The following is a 26,982-nucleotide window of genomic DNA, read 5'->3' on the forward strand; positions in this document are numbered from 1 at the left end:
TGAGGAGCAGATCACTAGGAGGGCGTAACAAGCAGTTTAGTGACAGTAGTCCAGGCCTGATATGATATGAGAGTGAATAAGAATTTTAGCAGCATCTTGGGTGATATTTCTTAGGTGAAAGTGACATGATTTAATAAGTGAATGGATATGAGTAGTGAATCACAGGGCAGAATCGAAGAATAACCCCAAGGCACCGGGCCTGGGGAGATGGGGTAATTGTGGAATTAATAACTGTGATAGATATCTCTGGGAGGTTAAGGGTGTTGGGTGGAGGAAAGAGAACCAGTTCTGTCCAGGACAAGGCAGTGTCATGAAAGCCAAGAGAATAGGAGGACTGGAGAAAGAAAGGGTAATGAACATTGTCAAAAGCAGCTGAGAGATATAAAAGTATTAGTAGTGAAAAGTAGTTTTTGGCTTTAGCCGATAAGTCATTAGTAAGCCAGGTTAGATCAGTTTTTGTACAGTTTTGTGGTCTAAAGCCAGAAGACGAGGCAGAGTGATGTGGAGGAAAGGAGGTGTATGGCTCGTTGTGATTTAGTTGTGTGATATCACTTCCGATGGTATCAATTTTGTTTTTAAATTAAGTGTAAATAACCAACAATTTTACCAATGAAAACAACCATTTATTAGCTCAAATTGATTATTGTCTTCTGATGAAGCACCCAATTGTGCTAAACACATAAGGAAGGGGGGAGTATGGGGTCCATGAGGCACTGGGAAGCACCTGTTTGGTATAGTATGATTTGTTTTTTGAATTTTTGTTAACAATTTGAGCCAATAAATGGTTGTTTGTTTCACTGGTAAATTTGTTGGTTATTTATATTGATATTCAGGATGCTGTATGATATTCTCTTTCTCTGTCTGTAATTTGTTGTGTAGTTCAAGTGTAACACACATTTTTTACATTCAAAATATCCTCTCTAAATACTTTTATTAGCCAGTACATTATAGCAAAATTTCAATAGTATAAGTACTAGTAATGATTAATATCTTAATAAAAGTATTTAGAAGGAATATATTTAAAATTCAATTTTCGTGTTTCAATTTTTGTCTTACTTTGCTCAGCAGAAAAGTTGTGCAGATTATTTATAGAGTGAGTTGAGTAGAGTGAAGTAAAGTAGGTTTGTTTAAATTGGCACTGGCTGGTATTATTGTAGCTGCAGAAGTGTGTTTTTGAGTGGGATTGTGCCAGCTACACTTAAGTATACGTGAAGTACACATCTTTGGAGAGCTTTGGTATGAGGTGTGTGCCAAGGTTGGAGCTGTTTTGGGTTCTAATACATTTTTGGGAGAATTAAGCTCATTAAGGGTAATGGTGAGCGTGTTATAATAGACAGAGAGAGCATAATTATGACAGAGTAGAGTTAAAGATAGAATAAAGATGATATGTCTAGTGTTTGAAGATCTTGGTATGTGCATGTTTGGGGAACTGCAGAGGGTGTGGAGGTGAGCAGATTGTCAGAGAGGAGGAAAAGAGAGTTAGTAAGGTTGGAAGTTGAGCAGGATTTAATAAAAATAAAAGTTCCAGAGAGTTCCCATTGAAGTGAGAATGGGAGTTAGAGCACCAAAGGAGGATGTTAGTGATAGGATTTTAATGAAGGTGGGGTCATTAGTTGTATTAACAGTTATGTAAAAGAACTATAAATATAGAGCGGGAAGAGAGAAGGAATCCTACCCAACCCTCTGCTCTGTTTCGAGGTTTGGGAGTGCGAGTTAGGTGTAGAACCCCATAGGACAGAGCAGCAGGTGATGCAATGACTGAAACCTGGCTTGCTTCTACAGACAATGCAAGTTAAAGGAGTTAGTCATTAAAAGGTTGTGAAAAGAGGTAAGTTTGTTGCAGTCTGAGCAGCATAGTACACAAGATAGATTTTGCCTGAAAGAGGATCCTTAGTGCTCTGAAAGCTTGCAATGCATTTTTATTGTTAGCCAATATAGTTATCACCTTTGCAATAAATTTGTATTTGTTTGTTTATTTGTTATTTTCTAAGTAGTTAAAAAAAAATGTTCTGTGCAGGAGGGCATCGGGGTAGGGGAAGACAACTGTGATGTGAGAAAAAGAGGCACAAGCACATTCCTTCGGCAGCTCCGAAATAGGCCCGATCCCCAGCACTCGGGGACGGATGGTAATCTTAGTGTGAACTATTTCAGTGATTGAAGGAATATTGTGTGAAATAAAAATAGTTGGATGCAGTATTAGGCTTACACTATATTCAGCCTAATTCATACCAACCATGTAAACAACTGTAAGTTAAAAAGACACTGCATAGAGGTAATGTGTATGCATGGGGATGTTTAAGGCTATCCCACTGCTGTGGTTACAATTGAAACACCCTACGGGGCTATCTATCATGAGGTTAGCATGTTAAATTTCCCTCCCTATTTTGGAAATTAGAAAAAAAATAACAGTATTAAAGGAAAACTGTAATTTAATGTTGGTCATGCTTATAAAGCCCTTAGTCTAGTGAGACAAGTTTTATGGTAGATTAAGTTGGGGTGGCCACTGGCAGGGCCATATTTATATATAGGCACCCATACCATACCACAAAAAGAGATGCTGAGCTTAGTGCAGCAGAAATTTTTGACCACACCCCCTAAATACCACGATCATTTAACAACATTTGGCAGGTTTTGTAAAGTGTGAACACATTTCATTAGCTTTTTACGATTCCATCTATGAACAGAAGTGAAGTATTCTGGGCTCTCTGCCAAAAACCTCCTTATTTTATTAAGTTTGAGAAACTTTGCTGACCACTGGTGAAATGAAGATTTTTTTTCCCTAGCTGTATTAGTTGGGGATATTTTTGTCTAATTCTGTTTTAAATATGTCTAAATCTCTGATTGCTTTGGGACTGCTCAATTAACCCTTTCCCTGCCAAGCATGAAGGTACTATGTTCTTGCAGGAAAAAGGCTATACCCACAAAGCACATAGCACCTATGTTTTTTGCAGTAAAGGCTTTGTCAGGTGTGCCCCCAACCCCCTGAACAACAAGCCAAGGCTACTGCCAACAGCAGACACGATTGCCCACGTATCTGCTGTTAGTGCTTCATCCTTCAGCCCCCCCAGTGCCCGCCCATGCACTTCCTGCTGCACCTTTTACTAACTGTAGCTTTTTTTTCTGCTTTTCACACTTTTTTGTACATATTTTCACACATGCATTCACACACATACTTTTTTTCTGTTTTTTTATTTTTAAGCGATTTTCAAAAATGGCATAAAAACCACTATTTTTAGGAAACTGCAGCCTGGTACTTGTAGAATGGTGTCTTTACACATGGATTTGTAAGAATGTGTACTTTCCAAAAATATATGATTTTCTGGGGTCAGCAAGGAGTCTTGTTTGCAGAAGCTGAGTTGGCCCCTGAGAAAATTCCTATGCACTATTTTTCATTTGAAGGTCTCTTCTTACGACACAATACACAATCATGGGGCTCTTTTTGCAGAAACTGATTTTGCAGGCGAGAAAAATCCTTGTGCACTATTTTTATTTGGGTTCTGTACATATCTCATATTTGGAATAACTATGCAAACTGTTGATAGACCTCTGGCATTCATGTTTAGGGTGACATAAAAAACTGCAAGACACATGAGGCAAATTACAACATTTTAGCCAATTTTCAGAAATGCAATTAAAACTGATAAATTTAGGAAAGCTTTGTTGTTTGTTAGTCTGGAATAGGAAGAAATATTTACCCATTTTGGATCTGTCCGAATGTGTATTTTCAAAAAATATATGGTTTTCAGGGGTCAAATTTCTTTCAGCTTGTACCACACATGAAACTAGCAGTGTGTCTATAAAAAAGGTAAATATAAGTTATGAAATATACAAGGTATATTTTTGGAGTCTCTGAGTGCCATGTACTTTGATAGACCTATGTACAGTGGGCATCAAACTATTTACTGCTAGTGGCGTTCATAGTTAAGATCTTTTATCTTGGTACCTAGTGATATGTGGGACATATGCTGCAAAGTGGAAGTTTGAGGTGATTTTCGGAAATGTCATCAAAATTGCCAATTTTCGAAAAGCTTTGCGGCTTGGTACATTAGAGTAGAAAGACGTGTACTCATTTGGACATGGGGGAATGTGTATGTTCCGAAAATATATGGCTTTCTGGGGTGAGCTTACTTTTTTTGTAGCTTTATCCCACGTAAAATAATGTAAATGTGTTGATTTTGCAGGAGCTGAAGGGATAGATCATATGGGGTATATTCACCTTGGGGGCCCCTTAGGTAAACCTATGCACATTGGTCATCGAACTGTTCAGTGGACTCATGGGGTTTATATTTAGGCTGTTTTATCTTGGTACCTAATAGTAAGCGGGAGATAAGATGCTGCAAATTTGCAGCTTTGAGGTCATTTTCGGAAATGTCATCAATATTGCCAATTTTAGGAAAGCTTTGCGGCTTGGTACATTAGAGTAGACTGGGGGGATCGAATGTGTACTTTCTAAAAATATATGGCTTTCTGGGGTGAGCATACTTTTTTCCAGCTTTATCTCTCCTAAAATGATGTAAATGTGTTGATTTTGCTGAAATTTGGAGCTGAAATGATAGAAATTATGGATCATATGGGGCCTCTAAATGCTTTATACCAGTGATCCCCAGAAGTTGCTTATCTTTGAATTCTGACCTTGGAGGCAAGTTTTGGCTGTATAAAAACCAGGTATACTGACAAACAGAGCATCGTATAGGCTGCAAGTCAACATAAGCGCTACCAAATAGCCAATCACAGCCCTTATTTGTTATCCCCAGGCTCTCTTTTCATGCTTGTGTTGCTCCCTAACTCTTTTTACATTTTAATGTGGCTCACGGGTCAAAAAGGTTGGGGATCCCTCCTACATACTTAAAGGACATGTAAAGCCTACATTTGCCTACAATGTATATCAGTTGGGCACATCTCCTCCACCCAAATGGCATCACTTGTACTGCATATATCCCCTCTGCTTGCCAGCACCATCACATTTTCCTAAAGCAAATAGCAGCTTTCACCCGGTGGCCATTTTTCCTCTGATACATAATCAGTTACATTTAAATGTAACTTAAAAGCAGCATACACAGGCACTTATTCAGCATACATTTCATCAAAAATACAGGCTCACACAGGCAGAACTGTCTCTGATAAAAGTTCTGCTTTGTTTGAGCACTGTAATGGTAAAGCTGAGCTCAAGAGTAAAAAACTGAAGAAGACAGCTAAGAGCTGAGGGGCGTGTTTTGTAATCAGAGCTGAAAACAACTGAACATGCCCGAAAGCCAACAGCCAAAGCAAATACCTGAGGGAGGGGCCGAGTGGGTTAAAGGAGGAGAAGCAAATCTAAGTGATTAAGGGGATGTTACAGCCTAACTATTAACCTCTGGACAACCAGTGTGGCAGGTATTAAAAGATTTAAAAGAGGCTGTTCACTGATTTCATTTTTGTGTATGGGGTTTACATGTCCTTTAACCCTTTAAGTGGCAGCAGAATTTGACATTTCGGTTCCCCTCAGTGCCAGACGTTTTGTAAACATTCTGTGCTCTCTCAATTTAGGGGCTTTTACTGGGGGCAGGGTTAAGTTTAGGTAGGCAAACTATATATTGTTTTTTTCGGGAGAACCTGAGCTTTCCAAAAGTTTCCAAAAGTTTTTGTGTATTTCCACTTCTGGAACAAGATTTAGAGCTTGAAATACAAAACAAAAAAGAATTTATACCAGAAACATATTTTATTTTATGGACAAAAATTCAACTGATTTGGAAAGCCTCATGTCTCCGGAACCTGCCAATACCTGATATGTATAGTTTTATTGAGATTTCTGACTTCTATAGATCAAAAACTCCCAGCAGTAAATTACTAAATTTTCAAAGCATTATAGCAGAATACGGCATACTTTAGATTCCAAAGCCAAAAATCCTGAAACATTAGGTTTACCCTAGGAAACCATACATTTTTGAAAAGTACACATTCTGACGAATCCGAAATGGGTAACTATGTCTTCCAACTCCTAAGTACCAGACAGCAATGCTTTACTGAATTTAGCATTTTCTATAAAAAAAAATTCTAAAAATTCTAAAAAATTGCCTCAAATCTTCCACTTTCAAGCATCATATCTCCCACATAATATTAGGTACCAAGAAAACACATCCTAAATATGAAAGCTAAGGGTCCACTGAACGGTTTGATGCCCATTGTGCATAAGATCACTGATGTATCTGGAATTAAGAAACCCCAAAAGGAAGTTAGTACATATATATTTTTGGAAAGTACACATTCGGGTGAATTCAAAATTGGTACCCATGTCTTTCTACTCCAAACTGCAGAGTCGCAACGCTTTCCCAAAATTGCCAGTTTTGATGAAATACCTGAAAATCACATCAAATCTTCCACTTTCAAGCACCTTATATCCCACATAACATTAGGTACCAAGAAAACACACCCTAAATATGAAAGCCAAGGGTCCGCTGAACAGTTTGATGCCCATTGTGCATAGGATCACCGATGTATCTGGCATTTAGAGACCCCAAAAGGAAGTTAGTGCATACAAAGTGTATACACTGCAATATAAGCTACCGGCATGTGCATTATGTGCCATAAGACCCCTAACAGTAAGACCCTAGAAAACTATACATTTTCCGAAAGTACACATTGTGACAAAACAAAAATGGGTAAATACATCTTTCTACAGCAAACTACCAAACTACAAAGCTATGCTAAACAGAACGTTTTTTTTTTACATTTCTGAAAATCGTCACAAAGCTTGCATTTTACCACATTATGTACCCCCACATTTTGTAACGTATTAACATAAAACTTTCTAAATATGAACGCCAGGGGCCTACTGAACAGTTTGATGCCCTATATACATATATTGGCCCAACTGCGTGCCGTACAGGGGCACCCAAATAAAAATAGTGCATATGAATTTTCACATAAGACACTCTGGCTCATGCAATTTTTGCACCCGGTATGTGTATTATGTGGCATAAGACCCCCTAACAGTACAGAGACCCTAGAAAACCATACATTTTCCGAAAGTACACATTCTGACAAAAACAAAAATGGGTAAATACAACTTTCTACTGCAAACGACCAAACTACAAAGCTATGCTAAACAGAACGATTTTTATGACATTTCTGAAAATTGTCACAAAGCTTGCATTTTACCCCATCATGTACCCCACATTTTGTACCGTATCAACATAAAACATTCTAAATATGAATGCCAGGGGTCTACTGAACAGTTTGATGCCCTATATGCATAGATTTACCAAACTATGTGGGTACAGGGGCACCCAAGTAAAAATAGTGCATATGAATTTTCACATAAGATGCTTCGGCTCATGCAGTTTTTTCACCCGGTATGTGTATTATGTGCCATTAGACCCCCTAACAGGAAGAAGACCATAGAAAACCATATATTTTCCGAAAGTACACATTCTGACAAAACAAAAATGGGTAAATAAAACTTTCTACTGCAAACTACCAAATTACAAAGCTATACTAAACAGAACGGTTTTTGTGACATTTCTTAAAATCGTCACAAAGCTTGCATGTTGCCCCATTATGTACCCCACATTTAGTAACGTACCAACATAAAACACTCTAAATATGAACGCCAAGGGTCTACTGAACAGTTTGATGCCCGATATGAATAGAATTACCAAATTATGTGGGGTACAGAGGATGCCAAATTGAAATGCAGCAGACAAAATGTCCATGTCCAAAGACAAGTAACAAAGAACAATGTAAAAAGCAATAAAATTGATAAAAAAAAAAAAAATCACTAAAATCATTTTTTTTTTTTGCCTAATATCTGCGGTCAGAATAACAGTTTGAGTATTTTGGCTTAGGCAAATAAGTTTTACAGACAAAGTCAAGCGAACAACAACTATGCATAACTTAAAATGCAATAAAATGGCTAAAAATGCAATAAAATACCCAAAAATGCACCAAAATCACAGAAAATGTAGTAGAAACACCAAAATAATACACAAAAGGTATTGCGCAGCGAATTAGCGGTTAGCGAATACACTATCCGCAATGGCAATAAAACATTTTTTTCAGGCAAGAATAAAAACGATGCGATAAAAAAAAAAAATTACATAAGTGTGTGTGTAGATTAGGTAAAATGTGTTTTGTGTGTGTGTGTGCAAGTAAGTGTGAGTGCTGAAATGGCTGTGAATGTGTGAAAACCCCCAAAAACACACCCCAAAATGCATTTGTGTGCACTTAAGGGCAGCGCTTCAGGGCATAGGCATAGGCATTATGTTTTCTGATAAAAACACAGAGCAGAAATGGTTGTCATTTAAAATGATATTAAATCATTACTGTTCTCAATTTATTCCATTATTAAGAAAAAGTAGAAGTGTTAGGGTGATTCTTATGTGGCTTAACTCTGAGGTAAAGAAGTTAATAGGGGAAAAAAAGGAAAGCTTTTAAGAAATATAAGTCAGAGAGGACAGTAGCTGCATTTAATGAATATAAACACTATAACAAGTGTTGTAAAACAGCAATCCGGAAGGCAAAGATAGAAAATGAGGAGCGCATCGCGGCCGAGGCCAAAACTAACCCCAACAAGTTTTTTAAGTATATTAATAGTAAAAAGATGCAGGTTGAGGGTGTGGCCCCATTGAGTTATAGTAACAATATGGTTACAGCGGATACAGAAAAGGCAGATGTGCTTAACCAGTTCTTTTCTTCTGTGTATACAGTAAAAGGGGGCCAGAGTGCCAAGTCCCACCCAATAGCTGCACAGTTGCCTCAGCTCCAACTACACAGTGGTTGACACAGGATATGGTGCTTAAAGGGTTACGCAAGATAAATGTAAACAAGGCACCTGGGCCAGATGGAATACACCCTCGGGTACTGAGAGAGCTAGGGTCAGAATTACAGTGGCCCTTGTTTCTGATATTTTCAGACTCGCTTTCATCAGGTATGGTACCTACGGATTGGAAGAAGGCGAATGTCATTCCTATATTTAAAAAGGGAGTAAGATCTCAGCCTGGCAATTATAGGCCTGTAAGTTTGACATCCGTGGTGGGCAAGTTATTTGAAAGCTTGGTAAGGGATCACACACAAAATTATGTAGTGGAGAATGCCATTATGAGCAGTAATCAGCATGGCTTTATGAAGGACAGGTCATGTCAGACCAATTTAATTGCTTTTTATGATGAGGTAAGTAAGAAGCTGGACAGTGGGGATGCAGTAGATATAATATATTTGGATTTTGCCAAAGCATTTGATACCGTTCCCCACAAAAAAATGCTTTCTAAACTAAGGTATTTTGGTCTTAGTGAAGTCGTTTGCACATGGATAGAAAACTGGCTACAGGATCGGGTACAGAGGGTGGTTGTTAATGGTACATTCTCTACTTGGAATAAGGTTCTCAGTGGGGTCCCTCAGGGTTCTGTACTGGGTCCACTTTTGTTTAACTTGTTCATAAATGACTTAGGGGAGGGTATAATAAGTAATGTATCAGTGTTTGCAGATGACACAAAACTCTGCAGACCAGTCAATTCTATCCAGGATGTGGCATCCTTGCAGCAGGATCTTGACCAACTGGCAATCTGGGCAGCTAAGTGGCAGATGAGATTTAATGTGGATAAATGTAAGGTCATGCACCTGGGATGTAAAAATATGCAAGCCACTTATACCCTTAATGGGACTGCACTAGGCAAATCCATAATGGAGAAGGACCTTGGAGTCCTTGTAGATAATAAACTTGGCTGTAGCAAGCAATGCCAGGCAGCAGCTGCAGGGGCAAACAAGGTTTTGAGCTGTATTAAAAGGGGTATAGATTCACGGGAGGAGGGGGTTATTCTTCCCCTTTACAGAGCACTGGTAAGGCCCCATCTAGAATATGCTGTTCAGTTCTGGTCTCCAGTGCTCAAACGGGACATGATTGAGTTAGAGAGGGTCCAGAGAAGGGCAACTAAGCTGGTTATGGGTATGGAAAGTCTCAGTTATGAAGAAAAACTGGCCAAGTTGGGTCTGTTTACGCTGGAGAAGAGGCGCTTAAGGGGTGACATGATAACTATTGTAAGGCAACTCGTCCAAACAGTGCAGTTTCTGGGGGTTTAGGTAGATTGCAGGGATCAGATTGGTCTCAGAAAACAACAGTTCACACCCAGCACATAGGTTTAAGCTGACCGCAATCAGCTTTATTCACATATAACCGGCACACAGGAGTATATCAGAAAACAAAACTTAAAAGTAAATCCTAGCCTGTCTGGCTCTAACTAAACATACAGCAGCTCCCTCTCTATGCAATAGAGAGGATCTAGCATCCAACTCTACAAAAACAAAAATAGTTGGGTTACTCACTGTGTCCGGCTCTCTCCATACTGCATGCAGGCAGTTCCCCAGGAAAGGAGAGAGTGAGTCACTCTGCAGACACCATGTTTAAAGGGGTTTCCCCTGAAGCCTAACGAGGCCACTAATTAGCCAGGCTTCACCAAAACCTGGATAGCCTGTTGAATGGAAGTCCCACCCGCTCACTTCCATTCACTCCAGGGCCCTTTTTACCGGCTTTTCCAAAAGCCAAATGCAGTGAAAGAACACTCTTTCACTGCTGACATACTTTCCCTGGAGCTTAGTATATATAAGAGAGAAATCTGGGAGAAATATATACACCTTCCACCTCTAATCCAGCATTTCTCTCACACACCCTCCCCCTCTGTTTCGACGTAGGGGTCGGAACACAACTAGCCTCAAGACAGTGTACCCGGGATAAGGCATCTGCATTTCCCAGCTGGGACCCCGGTCTATGCTCCACTGTGAACTTGTAGTTCTGAAGGGCCAGGAACCATCTTGTCACCCTTCTATTCTTTTCACGATTTTCACACATCCGTTTAAGGGGGGCGTGGTCAGTAACTAATGTAAACTGGCGGCCTAACAGATAGTATCTAAGCTCCTCCAGCGCCCATTTCACTGCTAAGCATTCCTTCTCTACTGTAGCATAGTTTCTCTCATGGATGTTCAGCTTTTTACTCAGGAAAACTATAGGATGCTCTGCACCCTCTCTGATTTGGGACAGTACTGCTCCGACTCCCACATCGGATGCGTCAGTCTGCACAATAAATTTCTTTGTGAAGTCTGGGGTTATCAGTACTGGTTGGCTGCATAAGGTTTTTTTAGGGTCTGAAAGGCCTGTTCTGCCTCAGAGTTCCACTTGATCACTATGGACTTGGTCCTTTTTGTAAGGTCAGTCAGAGGGACAGCTATAGTGGCAAAGTTAGCAATGAACCTTCTGTAGTAACCAGTGATCCCCAAAAAAGCTCTAACCTGTTTTTTTGTGACTGGTCTAGGCCAGTCTTGAATTGCCTGCACCTTGTTAAGCTGAGGCTTAACTAGCCCTCTACCAATGTTGTACCCCAAATACTTGGCTTCTTCCAGGCCTATGCTACATTTTTTTGGGTTAGCTGTCAGACCGGCCATTCGTATGTAATCAAGCACGGCCTGTACCCAAGGTAGATGGGATTGCCAATCCGAGCTATGGATAACCACGTCATCAAGGTACGCTGCTGCGTACTGCCTATGGGGCCTTAAGATTTGGTCCATGGTACGTTGGAAGGTCGCCGGGGCTCCATGTAAGCCAAACGGTAACACTACATACTGGAACAGACCTTCGGGAGTACTAAAAGCAGTTTTCTCTTTGGCTTGGTTCGTCAGGGGAATCTGCCAATAGCCCTTGGTCAAATCTAAGGTTGTCAGGTATCTAGCCGTCCCTAATCTCTCAATTAACTCGTCCACACGAGGCATAGGGTAGGCATCAAATTTGGAGACAGTATTTAATTTTCTAAAGTCATTGCAGAAGCGCCAGCTCCCATCCGGTTTTGGTATTAAGACAATGGGACTGGACCAATCGCTATGTGACTCCTCAATGACTCCCAACTCCAACATCTTTTTAACTTCCTGAGATATGGCTTCTCGTCTAGCTTCAGGCACCCTATAAGGTTTTACGTTAACCCTTACCCCAGGTTCAGTTATGATGTCATGCTTCACCAAAGAGGTTCGTCCAGGTGTCTCAGAAAAAACATCCCTATTCTTGATTACAAAGGTCTGTACTTCTTTCCTCTTAGTGTCTGACAAGGAGTCTGCCACCTTAACCTCTGGCACTAGGGGTTCTGCCCTTAGAGATAAAGTAGGCTTGGTGAACAATGACATCCTTTCTTTCCAGGGTTTTATAAGATTGATGTGGTAAACCTGCTCAGGTTTCCTTTTACCTGGTTGGCGAACCTTATAATTTACTTCACCAACCTTTTCAAGAATCTCAAAGGGTCCTTGCCACTTTGCCAAAAATTTGCTTTCTACGGTGGGTATTAGCACTAGTACACGATCCCCAGGGGAAAAATTGTGTACTCTGGCACCCCTATTATACACCCTCTGTTGGGCTTCTTGTGCCTGCTCCATGTGCTCTCTTACTATGGGCATCACCGCGGTTATTCTGTCCTGCATTTGGTCTATATGCTCAATGACACTTTTAAAGGGGGTGGGTTGTCCCTCCCAAGTCTCCTTTGCTATGTCCAACAAGCCCCTTGGGTGCCTACCATATAGCAACTCAAACGGTGAGTACCCCGTAGATGATTGAGGGACCTCCCTTATGGCAAACATTTAAAAGGGTAACAAGTAATCCCAATTTTTCCCATCCTTGTCTACCACCTTCTTAAGCATACTTTTGAGCGTTTTATTAAACCTTTCCACTAACCCATCAGTCTGGGGGTGGTATACAGAAGTGCGAAGTTGGACCACTTTAAACAACCTGCACAGCTCCTTCATGACCCGGGACATAAACGGGGTCCCTTGGTCAGTGAGTATCTCCTTTGGGATTCCTACCCTGCTAAAGACATGTACCAATTCTCTAGCAATGGATTTAGAGGAGGTATTACGTAGAGGAATGGCCTCGGGGGAATCGGGTAGCATAATCCATGATTACCAATATATGTTGGTGTCCCCGTGCAGATTTTACTATTGGGCCCACCAAATCCATGGCTATCCTCTCAAATGGTGTCTCTATCACAGGGAGAGGGACCAAAGGGCTACGAAAATGTGGCCTAGGAGCCGAATACTGGCAGTCTGGACAGGAACTACAGTATTGCTCAACTTCACCATGTAGCCCTGGCCAGAAAAACCGTTGCAAAATTCGCTCCTTTGTCTTCTCTACCCCTAAATGTCCGCCCATCACATGTTTATGTGCGAGGTCAAGTACCATACGCCGGTATGATTTTGGGACAACCAGCTGCTCCACCCGGTCATTTCCCTTTTCTACTACCTGATATAGCAGGTCATTTTGGAGGGCTAAGTAGGGACAAGAGGGTCTAGAGTCAGAGTCTACAGGTTTCCCATCTATCATTTTTACATTGGCCCTTGCTCTAGACAGTGTGGGATCCTTTAAATGCTCTGAAGCAAAATTATCCATCCTAATCTCCAAGTCAGGCATGTCATTGTCTTCCTCAACTGGGTCTACATGGACTTCCCCACCTGGTATAGTCTGGTCAACCTGGGGTTCCACGCCTACCTCATCAGATTCCCCTGCTAATACAGAAAAGGGAAAATCTATAGTAGCCCCACCCTCCGGTACAACCTCAGACACTTTACTACCAGAATCAGGGCGGCTTCCCTTTAAGTAGGACTGGTCCATAACCTTGTCAGTTTCCCACAATTTCCAGAAATGTGGGAAGTTTCTCCCCAAAATTACATCATGTGGTAAAGTGGGAACCAACCCTACAGGGTACCTTAATGTCCCGTAGGCAGTTTTGATTTCCACTTCAGCCATAGAATACTCGCGAGTATCCCCATGTATACATGTAACCCCTACAGTATCAGGCCCATATTGAGGGGTTTCAACCAACACAGATTTCATCAGGGTAACCTGGCTACCAGAATCTAATAATGCATTCACTGCCTTTCCTTCCACAATAACATCACAAAGGTATTTATCTTTCCCTGTCTTTGGAAGGGCAGTACACACAATCTGAGCATACATCGATGTACGTCTCTTTGCTAAGGCAGTATCACACTGCATAGGTTCATCAGTTAGGCTGCAGTCTGCAGCAAAGTGTCCCAGCATATGGCACCGGAAACACTGCACCAATTCTTTATTAGGTCCTCTGCGAGGAGGGGTCCCTCCTGACACATTTTGGTAGTCTCTGGGTCTAGCGCCTGTAGATTGTCCACGTTGGAGCATGCTCTTATCAGTCGCAGGTCCCTTTTTCCATGCAGGAAACTTCCCCTTGGGAGCCAAGGTGCGCTCCACTTGTTGAAAACTGAGGAGCTCCTCAGCAGAAATGTACCTCTCTACCATTTCCACAAGCTGGTCTGCAGTTGTTGGGTCTGCATGGCTTACCCATTTGCGCAAAGGTGAAGGCAGAGAGCTAAGGTATCGGTCCATCACTATCCGCTCCACGATCTATGGCCCTGTTAGGGTCTCCGGCTGCAGCCACTTTTTAGTTAGATGAATTAGGTCATGCATTTGGGAGCGTGGAGGCTTTTCTGCCATAAACATCCACTGATGAACACGCTGGGCACGGACCGAGAGGGTGACCCCCAGTCGGGCCAAAATCTCAGCTTTTAGTTTGTCATAATCTTTAGCGGCTACAGGATCCAGATCAAAATAGGCTTTTTGTGGTTCCCCAGAAAGAAAAGGCGCCACCAGGCCTGCCCATTGCTCTTTAGGCCAGTCCTCTCGCTCTGCTATCCTCTCAAAAGTGGAAAGGTACGCTTCAACATCATCACTTGTTGTTAGCTTTTGAAGATAGTAGCTGGCTCGTATAGCAGTTGGTTTAGCAGTTTCTGTAGGAGGTGCTGCAACACTCCTTGCAGCTAGCTCCCGGTCTTGTCGCTGTTCCTCTCGGGTTGCGATCAGCTGTTGCTGCTGGACTCTGGTGGCCTCTTGCTGAGCAGCCGTAGCCTGTATCAGGGCCTTGATAACGTCGTCCATCATGCCCTGCAGCAAAACACTTTATAATGCAAAGCTGAAATTGGGTTTCTGGCCCTTTAAATCTCCAAAAAAAAAACACCAATCCGAAAAAAAAAAAAAAAAAAATTTTTTTTTATTGCCAAAGCAACCTCCACCATATGTAAGGCAACTCGTCCAAACAGTGCAGTTTCTGGGGGTTTAGGTAGATTGCAGGGATCAGATTGGTCTCAGAAAACAACAGTTCACACCCAGCACATAGGTTTAAGCTGACCGCAATCAGCTTTATTCACATATAACCGGCACAGGTATATCAGAAAACAAAACATAAAAGTAAATCCTAGCCTGTCCGGCTCTAACTAAACATACAGCAGCTCCCTCTCTATGCAATAGAGAGGATCTAGCATCCAACTCTACAAAAACAAAAGTAGTTGTGTTACTCACTGTGTCCGGCTCTCTCCATACTGCATGCAGGCAGTTCCCCAGGAAAGGAGAGAGTGAGTCACTCTGCAGACACCATGTTTAAAGGGGTTTCCCCTGAAGCCTAACGAGGCCACTAATTAGCCAGGCTTCACCAAAACCTGGATAGCCTGTTGAATGGAAGTCCCACCCGCTCACTTCCATTCACTCCAGGGCCCTTTTTACCGGCTTTTCCAAAAGCCAAATGCAGTGAAAGAACACTCTTTCACTGCTGACATACTTTCCCTGGAGCTTAGTATATATAAGAGAGAAATCTTGGGAGAAATATATACACCTTCCACCTCTAATCCAGCATTTCTCTCACACTATGTATAAATATATAAGGGGATCACATAATAACCTTTCTAATGTTTTATTTACCAGTAGGTCCTTCCAACGGACACGAGGGCCCCCACTCCGTTTAGAAGAAGGGAGGTTCCGTTTAAATATTCGGAATGATTCTTCACTGTGAGAGCTGTGAAGTTGTGGAATTCCCTCCCTAAATCAGTTGTACTGGCTGATACATTATATAGCTTTAAGAAGGGGCTGGATGGATTCTTAGCAAGTGAGGGAATACAGGGTTATGGGAGATAGCTCTCAGTACAAGTGAGGGAATACAGGGGTATGGGGGATAGCTCTTAGTACAAGTTGATTCAGGGACTGGTCCGATTGCCATCTTGGAGTCAGGAAGGAATTTTTTCCCCTCTGCGGCAAATTAGAGAGGCTTCAGATGTGGTTTTTGCCTTCCTCTGGATCAACTAGTAGTTAGGCAGGTTATATATAGGCATTATGGTTGAACGTGATGGACGTATGTCTTTTTTCAACCCAACTTACTATGTTACTACGTATGTATGTGTGTGTAAGTGGGAGTATATGTGTGTATTAGTGTAATACGTGTGTGATTGTGTGTTTGTGTGTGTGTATTTGCCACTTACTTGAGGTCTAGAAGGTGAGGATCTGCAGGAGAAACACGATCTGGCGCAGCAGCTCATGTGAGGGGGCAGTGCAAAGAAGGGAGGGCCAGAGGGGGAAGCTGCAGAAGGGAGAGCACTGCCAGGGAAAGCCACAAGGATTGCAGGTATTTCCTATGGGGCCCCTGGGCGATCGCGACCCAGGGGCCACTCGTTCCCCCCCCCCCCCCGACTGTCTTCTAGAGGCTGGGGAGCAAAGGAGCGGCTTGAAAAGCCGCTTCTCTGCTCCCAAATCCGGAAGTGCAGCAGGACGTAGAATCTACGTCCCGTGGCACTTAGGTACTTTGATACACTGGACGTAGATTCTACGTCCTGTGGCACTTAAAGGGTTAAGTAAACCTATGGACATTTAGCATCAAACTGTTCAGTGTACCTTTGGCATTCATACTGCGGATGTTTTATCTAGTACCTATGACTATGACTAGTGATGAGCGAAATTATGAGCAAAATTTTTGAAACGGCACGGATTTGCAGGGAATTTCCACGGTTCAGCATTGGTGCATATTTTTGCAAACTGGGAGCAAAAAATTTGTGCTGGAAAAAAAAGTCATGGGCAGCCAAAAAAAAGTCGCTCGCGTAAAAAAAAAGTCACGTGTATGACCTGTTGGAAATAAGATTTTGTAGACTGGAAGCTTTGAAGCAATTTTTCAAAATTTTACAAATTTTTATTAAAAATGAGAAATTTTAACAAAGTATTGCAATTTGGTAGTTTGGAACAGACCTATTCTGGATTTGTCAGAATCTTGTATGTATATCTTTATTTATAAAGCGCTACTTATGTACGCAGCGCTGTACAGTAGAGTACATTAATACAAACGGGGTTATTAAGATAATAGATAAATACAAAGTATTACAATAAACACAAATAAATAAAAATATAGTTGCAATAAGATAAAACACAAGAGGATGGAGGTCCCTGCCCTGTTGTAAGGCGTCCTGCCTATGGGCTGTTCAGTGCATGCGCCAGGTACGCGGGTGTATTCGCACGCCTACGTCTGTTCGCGCGTGGGCACGTACAACTGCGCGTGAATCCACACACACGTCTGCACATACGTCCGCACGTACGGCGTTGCGTGCGCCAGTGCGCACACGTCACAGCGCACAAATTGGCGCCAAAAGTTCAGTTTAAAAGGACGCTGAAGGTTTTCAATCATTACTTGGTTATTGGCCTAGCTCCTGGTTTCCTGTTTTCGTGTTGACTTCTGCTGTATTTTGACTTCTGCCTGAGTCTGAACTCTGCCTGGACTGACCTCTGCCTGTGTAACAGACTTTGCCTGAACTCTATTGCCTTGTCCTCAACCTACTTGAGACTGTGAGTAACCTATTTTGCATTCATTTAGTGGGTTGTTATTGGTATAATAGACTTCCCTCATATTTGAGCTCCGCAACCCCTGAGAGTACCTGTCACCTGTAGAGCTTACAATCTATATGAGAGGGTAACTTACCGATACAAGTAGGCGAATATAAGTGCTGTAGGTCCCAGTGGCCGACACTACAATATAAGTGCTAGTTTCCATATCAGGTGCAGTGTGAGTTCTCCAAAAGGTAGACTTTAAGTTTAGTTTTAAAAAGACTGAGGGAGGGTTCTCTCCGGAGGAGATCAGGGAGGACATTCCAAATGTAAAGGGCAGCAAGGCAGAAAGGTTTAAGGCGGTAAACAGCAGTAGTAGTGGGGGGCGCAACCAAGCAGTTGCTCTGCGAGGAACAAAGGAGTTGGCCAGGAATGTACGAAGACACAAGGGAAGAGATGTAGTGAGGAGCAGAGGAATTGAGGGCTTTGAAGGTGAAGAGAAGGAGTTTGTAAGATATTCTTTGTTTAATAGGATGCCACAATAAGGACTTTAGTAGTGGAAGGGCCTGAACTCTCCTAGATGAGAGGAGGAGAATTTTGGCAGCAGTATTTAATATAGACTGTAGGGGGGAAAGATGGCAGTTAGGGAGGCCAGTTAGTAGCAGGTTACAGTAGTCAAGTCGGGATAGGATGAGAGCGTGCATGAGCAACCTAGCTGTTGCAGTAGAAAGAAAGGGACAGATTTTGGCAATATTGCACAAGAAAAAGTGACAGGTTTTGACAGTGGTGGTAGTATGGTCAGAGAAGGAGAGACAGGAGTCAAGGATCGCCCCCAAACAACTCGCCGAATCGACCGGGTTGATGAGGGTGCCTTCAATAGAGATAGAAAAGGGGGGGGGGGGGGTAGTGCCAGGCTTAGGCGGAAAGATCATTAGTTCAGTTTTTGTTAGGTTCAGTGTTAGGTGGCGTTGGTTCATCCAATTGGAGATAGCTAGGAGGCAGTTAAAGATTTGAGTCTCAGTTTCAACTGTTAATGAAGGGGTCGAAAAGTAAATTTGGATATCATCAGCATAGAGATGATATTTTAAGCCAAATGAACAGATAAGATCTCCCAAAGACAGTGTGTAAAGGGAGAACAACTACGGCCCAGGTACAAAGCCTTCACATTAAGAGGAACTGGAGATGAGGTTTTGTTAGCATAGGAGACAGTGTATGAGGTAAGAAGAGATCCAGGATGCAGCCTGACTACGGATACCAATCGAATACAGAATTTGCATCAGGAGGGAGTGGTCAACCGTATCAAACGCAGCCGATAGATCTAGGAGCATTAGTATAGAAAAGTGTATAGTATAGAATCTTTCCATTAATTTATAGTTTTGGGTTTTGGTTAGGGTAAATTTACTGTTGGTGGAGTTTTTGGCCTTAAAATCTGTATGCAGCTTTTTGGAGCAGTGCTTTGTAAATTTGGTAGTGTACTGCTGTACTGCTTCTATACAAGTGAGAAATCTCTATAAAACTTTACATATTTGTTATTGGTGCATTCAGGAGACCTGGGACTTTCCAAATCAGTTGTATTTTTGTGCATAAAATAATAATTTAAATAATTTATGTTTCTGATATATGTTGATATTATGGATTTTTTTTTTTGATATTTAGAAGCCTTTATCTTGTTACAGAAATGGAGTTACGCAATTAAAAGATGGCTAAGCTTTTCCTTGGGCCAGCGCTTCTGTTAAGATGAGTGCTGTTGCGTCATCTACAGTGGTGTGAAAAACTAATTGCCCCCTTCCTGATTTCTTATTCTTTTGCATGTTTGTCACACAAAATGTTTCTGATCATCAAACACATTTAACTATTAGTCAAAGATAACACAAGTAAACACAAAATGCAGTTTTTAAATGAGGTTTTTATTATTTAGGGAGAAAAAAAATCCAAACCTACATGGCCCTGTGTGAAAAAGTAATTGCCCCCTGAACCTAATAACTGGTTGGGCCACCCTTAGCAGCAATAACTGCAATCAAGCGTTTGCGATAACTTGCAACGAGTCTTTTACAGCGCTCTGGAGGAATTTTGGCCCACTCATCTTTGCAGAATTGTTGTAATTCAGCTTTATTTGAGGGTTTTCTAGCATGAACCGACTTTTTAAGGTCATGCCACAACATCTCAATAGGATTCAGGTCAGGACTTTGACTAGGCCACTCCAAAGTCTTCATTTTGTTTTTCTTCAGCCATTCAGAGGTGGATTTGCTGGTGTGTTTTGGGTCATTGTCCTGCTGCAGCACCCAAGATCGCTTCAGCTTGAGTTGACGAACAGATGGCCGGACATTCTCCTTCAGGATTTTTTGGTAGACAGTAGAATTCATGGTTCCATCTATCACAGCAAGCCTTCCAGGTCCTGAAGCAGCAAAACAACCCCAGACCATCACACTACCACCACCATATTTTACTGTTGGTATGATGTTCTTTTTCTGAAATGCTGTGTTACTTTTACGCCAGATGTAACGGGACACGCACCTTCCAAAAAGTTCAACTTTTGTCTTGTCGGTCCAAAAGGTATTTTCCCAAAAGTCTTGGCAATCATTGAGATGTTTTTTAGCAAAATTGAGATGAGCCTTAATGTTCTTTTTGCTTAAAAGTAGTTTGCGCCTTGGAAATCTGCCATGCAGGCCATTTTTGCCCAGTCTCTATCTTATGGTGGAGTCGTGAACACTGACCTTAATTGAGGCAAGTGAGGCCTGCAGTTCTTTAGATGTTGTCCTGGGGTCTTTTTTGGCCTCTCGGATGAGTTGTCTCTGCGCTCTTGGGGTAATTTTGGTCGGCCAGCCACTCCTGGGAAGGTTCACCACTGTTCCATGTTTTTGCCATTTGTGGATAATGGCTCTCACTGTGGTTCGCTGGAGTCCCAAAGCTTTAGAAATGGCTTTATAACCTTTACCAGACTGATAGATCTCAATTACTTTTGTTCTCATTTGTTCCTGAATTTCTTTGGATCTTGGCATGATGTCTAGCTTTTGAGGTGCTTTTGGTCTACTTCTCTGTGTCAGGTAGCTCCTATTTAAGTGATTTCTTGATTGAAACAGGTGTGGCAGTAATCAGGCCTGGGGGTGACTACAGAAATTGAACTCAGGTGTGATAAACCACAGTTAAGTTATTTTTTAATAAGGGGGGCAATCACTTTTTCACACAGGGCCATGTAGATTTGGAGTTTTTTTTCTCCCTTAATAACGTAAACCTTCATTTAAAAACTGCATTTTGTGTTCAATTATGTTATCTTTGACTAATAGTTAACGGTTTTTGATGAGCAGAAACATTTAAGTGTGACAAACATGCAAAAGAATAAGAAATCGGGAAGGGGGCAAATAGTTTTTCACACCACTGTAAGTTTCTTCATTTTTCTATCCTTTGGCGATTATTGATTTACGCATTCACAGTAGAGTAGACTTGCCAGGTTTACACTTCTCTCTCAGCTGCACAATTCCAAAACAAAAAAAGGTATGCTGTGGTGGACAGAGTGTCTTGCTATAAAACAGACAGTTGTGGAACTAACATATACTTGGGAGAAAATCTGAGTAGAGAGCAGATCATAGATGTACCAAAAGAAAGAAACAAACAGAATGCTTACCAGCTGGTTCCTGCTTTACAGACTCCAGACTGCCAAGGCCAACGGACGCTACTCAGTTCTCATTCTCCTAGACCTTTCCTCTGCTTTTGATACTGTCGACCATTCTGTCCTTATGCAAATTCTCTATTCTCTGGGATATCCGGGATAAAGCTGCATCCTGGTTCTCTTCCTATCTCTCTAACCGCTCCTTCTCTGTCGCTCTTGCTAACAATTCCTCTACCCCGGTTCCGCTTAGTGTGGGGGTGCCTCAGGGCTCTGTGCTTGGTCCTTTGCTGTTCTCCCTGTACTCTCTCTTTAAGAGACCTTATTTCTTCTTTTGGTCTTAAATATCACTTATATGCAGATGACATCCAGATATATTTAGACACCCCTGCACTAACTGCTGATGTTCAAACCCAGATTGGTAACTGCCTCCTGGCTATCTCCTCCTGGAGGAACCGACGCCAGCTCAAACTTAACCTGGCTAAAACAGAGTTCATGGTCTTCCCACCAAAACCTGGCCCTCCTCCTCCTTTCACCGTTACTATTGATGGCATGACCATCAACCCTGTAAATTCTGCACGCTGCCTTGGGGTTATCTTTGACCAGTCACTCTCCTTCTCTAACCATATTAATAACACTGCCAAAACCTGCCGTTTTTTCTTCCGCAATATTGCCAAGATACGCCCCTTTCTTTCACAAGTAACAGCTAAAACACTAATCCATGCCCTTATCCTTTCCCGCTTAGATTACTGCAATCTCCTACTAACCGGCCTCCCAGACTACCACCTCTCTTCCCTGCAATCAATTTTAAACTCTGCTGCCAGGATCCTCCTGCTCTCTCCGAAGAGGGAACCTGTTCAGCCTCACTTAAGCTCTCTTGCATGGTTACCTGTAAAGAAAAGGATAGCTTACAAAATCCTTCTGCTAACATTCAAAGCCCTTCACTCCTCTGCTCCTCACTACATTTCTTCACTGGTCTCCCTGCATGTTCCTGGTCGTCTCCTCCGCTCCTCCCAGAGCCTCCGTCTGTTTACACCATCCACACCCACTGCGATCTCTCGTCTTAAACCTTTCTATCTCGCTGCTCCTTACCTCTGGAACTCTATCCCTGAATCCCTCCGTAGGGAACACCCACCCACTCTCTTTAAGAAAAAGCTCAGCTTTTACCTTCTGGAGCACTAAAACATTATTTTGCCCAGTCCTGCGCTTAAGGGCAAATGCCCATACCTGGTGCACTGTTACCTTCCAATTTGTGCCTGTATGTTACCCAACCACTTAGATTGTAAGCTCTATGGGGCAGGGACCTCCTTCCTACTGTGTCTCATACCACATGGCACTTACTGTATATAGATATATATTTATTGTATTTATTTATTATATCACCTGCCTGTGTGTAATTTTGTATTCTGTAAGATTGTACAGCACTGTGTGCCCTTGTGGCGCTTTATAAATAAAGTTATACATACAGGAATGTTATTGTGTTGGGTTAAAAAACCCCACATACTGTTCTTCGACTTCAGCTTATTCTTCCGCTTTTTCTTATTATTATTCTTAGCGCCCCCCATTTTCTAAATGCTACTCCTCCTACAGTTTTAGGGGTACAACACCCAAACTCTCCACACTTCTTTGGCCTATAGCGGAGCAGGTTGCTTGTGCTTTTCTAAGCCCCCCGTCTTTTTGTGGGCTGCGCTGAACACCCCAATTTTCCTATTGATTTTGACAGGGAAGATTTTCAAACTGCTGCCACACTTACAGCTTTGAAGCTACACCCCCCAAACTTAAATAACATAATAATGGAGTCAACCCAAATAAAACAGCGACATTTGTTGGATGACCCCCCCAGTGGGAGGGGCCAACAACAGCCAATCAAATTTCACTTATTGACTTTTATGGGGAAATTAAAACTGCTGCCACACTTACAGCTTTGAGGCTACACTCTCCAAACTTGAATTACATAGTCATGGGGTCAGCCTGAATGAAAATATGATGATTGTTGGATACCCAAAAGTGGGCGGAGCTATGAACAGCTAATCAGATTTTACCTATTGACTTGGCGGAAATTCAACCTGCTGCCTTCTCACAGTAATAATAACAGGGTCCCCAAACTTTGCAGAGTTAGACACCAGGTAACTGCGGTTCAAGGTTAGAAAAAGTTGGAGGAACCACCAACAGCCAATCAGATTTACCTATTGACTTTCAATGAGGGAATTCAACCTTCTGCTATTCTCACAGCATTAACACCAGGGTCCCCAAACTTTGCAGTCAGTCACTGGGTGACTTCATACTCAAGGTTAGAAAAAGTGGGCGGGGCCGCAAAAAGCCAATCACATTTCTTTCATTGTTATAAGTGGGGAAATTTTACCTACTGCCATTCTCACATGTGTAATATCAGGGTCCCCAAACTTTGCACAGTTTGTTTCAAGTTTAGTTGGTGGGGCCAACAACAGCCAATCAGATTTCACCTATAGACTTCATATGTTTAAATTTAAACTGCTGCCATTCTTTAAATATTAATACTAAGGTCCCCAAACTTTGCAGAGCTAGTCACCAGGTAACTGCGGTTCAGAGTTAGAAAAAGTGGGCGAAGCCACCAACAGCCAATCAAATTTTAACTATTGATTTTCAATGGGAAAATTCAACCTGCTGCCATTCTCACAGTATTAACACCAGGGTCACAAGGGGACTGCATTTTTAGGTTTTAAAAAGTGGGTGGAGCCACAAACAGCCAATCAGACTTCAGCAATAGAATTTTTTTTTGTTTAAATTTAAAATGCTGCCTTTCTCACACTATTTATGTCAGAGTTCTCGAACTTTGCAATATTATTGGGTCCCTAAACTTTGCAGAGTTAGTCACTGGGTAACTGCAGTGGGGAAATTTAAGTTGCTGCCATTCAGACACTGTTAAAACCAGGGTCCCCAAACTTTGCACAGTGGTTTTTACTATATAACTGTGGGTCCAAGTTTAGAAAAAGTGGGTGTAGCCAACAACAGATCAGATTGCATTTTGTGACTTCACGTTTTTCAACCCAACATGAAGTTTGTTCTCAAACTTCCCTTTCTACTTATACTGTGAAACACAGGGCACACACTCGTGCAGATAATGCAGAAGCTGTCTCTTGGGTCTACTCCCTCTTCAGTGCATGTTTTTCAACTACGGGGTTGAAACAAGGGGGTTTCTGTAACAGTGGTTATGGGATCCAGTGTGCTAATTAAACAGCCTTTGTGTTTGTGCGTGTGTATAAATAATGATGTATCCTTATATACTACTAATTTATAAAATATTTGTCATACAGGTATGCTGTCCCTCCTGAACATGGCAAGAGACTTGAACGTCTGGCAAAAGGTATAATTTACAGATATTTATGTAGTGGCATATATATGCAGTGGTTCTCAAAAGTTTGTGAACCTTTACATTTTTCACAGCATAATCTTATTTTCAAAGAAGTCCTAAAAGTAGAAGAAAACCTAGTTAAACAAATGAAACAAAAATTATTATATGTGGTCATGTATTTATTGACTAAAAAATAAAATAACATCTACGTATGGCAAAATTAAGTGAATCCTATGGATTATCACATAACTTAAACGTGAAATCAGAGTCTGGTATCTTCAGTCAATGGGATGACAATCAGGTGTGAGTGAGAGACCCTTTTTTATTTAAAGAACCGGGGATCCAGCAAAGCCTGATTGCACATAGAACACATTTGTGTATGTGTATCATGGCTCGAACAAAGGAAGTGTCTGAGGACCTCAGAAAAAGAATTGTTGATGCCCATAAAGCTGGAAAAGGTTACAAGTCTCTCTCTAAAGAGTTTGAGCTTCACCGATCAACCGACAGACTGTGGGATCATGACAAGCTTCAAACCAATGCTTGGCCATCTGCTGTTGCACAATGTGCTATCTAGGGCAGCCCTAATACTAGTCCTATGCATGGCTACTCTGTCCTTGAGTGGACGCACAGTTTTACCACAATACATCAAACCACATGGGAATTTGATTATGTACACAACCATAGGTGTTGTGCAAGTCATCCTATGTCTTATAGCATACCTTTTACCTGTTCTAAGATGTCTGAACTCTGCACCAAGAATCAGTGTATTACACATGACACCCCCTGGGCATTTATATACTCCCGGGTGCTGGGAGAGAAAATGCTGTGCTGGACTTTAAGCATATTTATGGAGCGGGTCAGAAGGGCTTAGAAGCTCCTTCAAACTGGTGCCCCTGGAATAGCTAAATCTCTGTTTCCAGGGTACTTTGTCCACAAGTGTCTCATCATTGGCAATCACTTCCCAATAGTTTAATACTGCATCTTTTATGTTCTTACTATGTGAACTATATCTGCTAACAGTACATACTATTCACATCATTTTCCCTATACGCAGCTTTCTTCTCTTATCGAAATTTTTTGTGATTCACTGACTGCCCACTCAATACTATCCTCTACTAAATGTGCAGGGTACCCTCTATCTAAGAATGTTTTACCCATGCTTTTGTATATCCTCACTTCTATGCACTAGATCACTGTCTATATGGACTACTCTGATCATCTGTGATTTGGGGAGTGAGCAGGTGCTTAGAGTGGTGACTGGTGTAATGTTCAAGTGTGTTTCTATCCATAGCTGTGGTATAAATATCTGACCTTTCCTTATAATCCAAAACATGCAAAATAAATTCACGGCATTCATGTCTTGAACAAATGCTTCTAGATCTTGTGATGATCCTGTTCATATAAAAAAAACAGTCTATGTAACATCTGTTAAAGGCCCCATGTCTCCTAAATATATAAATGCATTTGCATAGGCAGGTGATACACGAGAACTCAAGGCTGTACCAGTTTGTTGTAAGTAAAAAGTAATTTTTACGTAACATGAAATTCAGCAACAATAATACATATTCAACAGGAGGACCTTCATATCTGGAGTTATCTACAATAGAACTTTTATAACTTCCGCTCTTGTATCATGTGGTATGGATTTATATAGTCTCTGTACATCCATGAGCGCTGTGATTGCCAAACCTCTTCACTTAATTTTTCAGGATTCATTGAGGTCTGGCATGGTGCCAAGAGACTGGCGGATTGCTAATGTGGTGCCGTTATTTAAAAAGGGATCCCGTTCTCAGCCTGAAAACTATAGGCCTGTTAGTCTGACATCAGTAGTAGGAAAACTTTTGGAAGGGGTAATAAGGGATAGGGTACTTGAATACATTGCAGTTCACAATACTATTAGTTTGTGCCAGCATGGTTTTATGCGTAACAGATCTTGCCAGACTAATTTAGTTGCCTTTTATGAGGAGGTGAGTAGGAACCTTGATGCTGGAATGGCAGTTGATGTCATCTACTTGGACTTTGCTAAAGCGTTTGATACAGTACCTCACAGAAGGTTAATGATCAAATTAAGGAATATTGGCCTAGAACATAATATTTGTAATTGGATAGAGAACTGGCTGAAGGATAGAGTACAAAGAGTGGTTGTAAATGGAACATTTTCTAATTGGACCAGTGTGGTTAGTGGAGTACCGCAGGGATCAGTCCTTGGGCCTTTGCTGTTTAACTTGTTTATTAATGACCTGGAGGTGGGCATAGACAGTATTGTTTCTATTTTTGCTGATGACACTAAATTGTGCAAAACTATAAGTTCCATGCAGGATGCTGCCGCTTTGCAGAGCGATTTGACAAAATTAGATAACTGGGCAGCAAACTGGAAAATGAGGTTCAATGTTGATAAGTGCAAAGTTATGCACTTTGGTAGAAATAATATAAACGCAA

At 41.6% G+C, this 26,982-nt stretch overlaps 1 protein-coding gene across 6 annotated transcripts in view; it reads left to right on the forward strand.

Annotated features, from left to right (window-relative positions):
- kdm4b (lysine (K)-specific demethylase 4B) overlaps window positions 1–26,982 on the forward strand; it is a 311,868-nt gene that overhangs the window by 84,135 nt on the left and 200,751 nt on the right. For all 6 annotated transcript variants that reach the window (XR_004221360.1, NM_203733.2, XM_018091716.2 and 3 more), the window contains 1 exon segment: window positions 24,506–24,555. Coding sequence is in view for 5 of the 6 variants with exons in the window: in NM_203733.2 (NP_989064.2) it covers window positions 24,506–24,555 (50 nt within the window). In the remaining variant the exon portion in view is untranslated.

The sequence above is a fragment of the Xenopus tropicalis genome, chromosome 1 (assembly GCF_000004195.4).
Source record: "Xenopus tropicalis strain Nigerian chromosome 1, UCB_Xtro_10.0, whole genome shotgun sequence".
NCBI classification, from domain to species: domain Eukaryota; kingdom Metazoa; phylum Chordata; class Amphibia; order Anura; family Pipidae; genus Xenopus; species Xenopus tropicalis.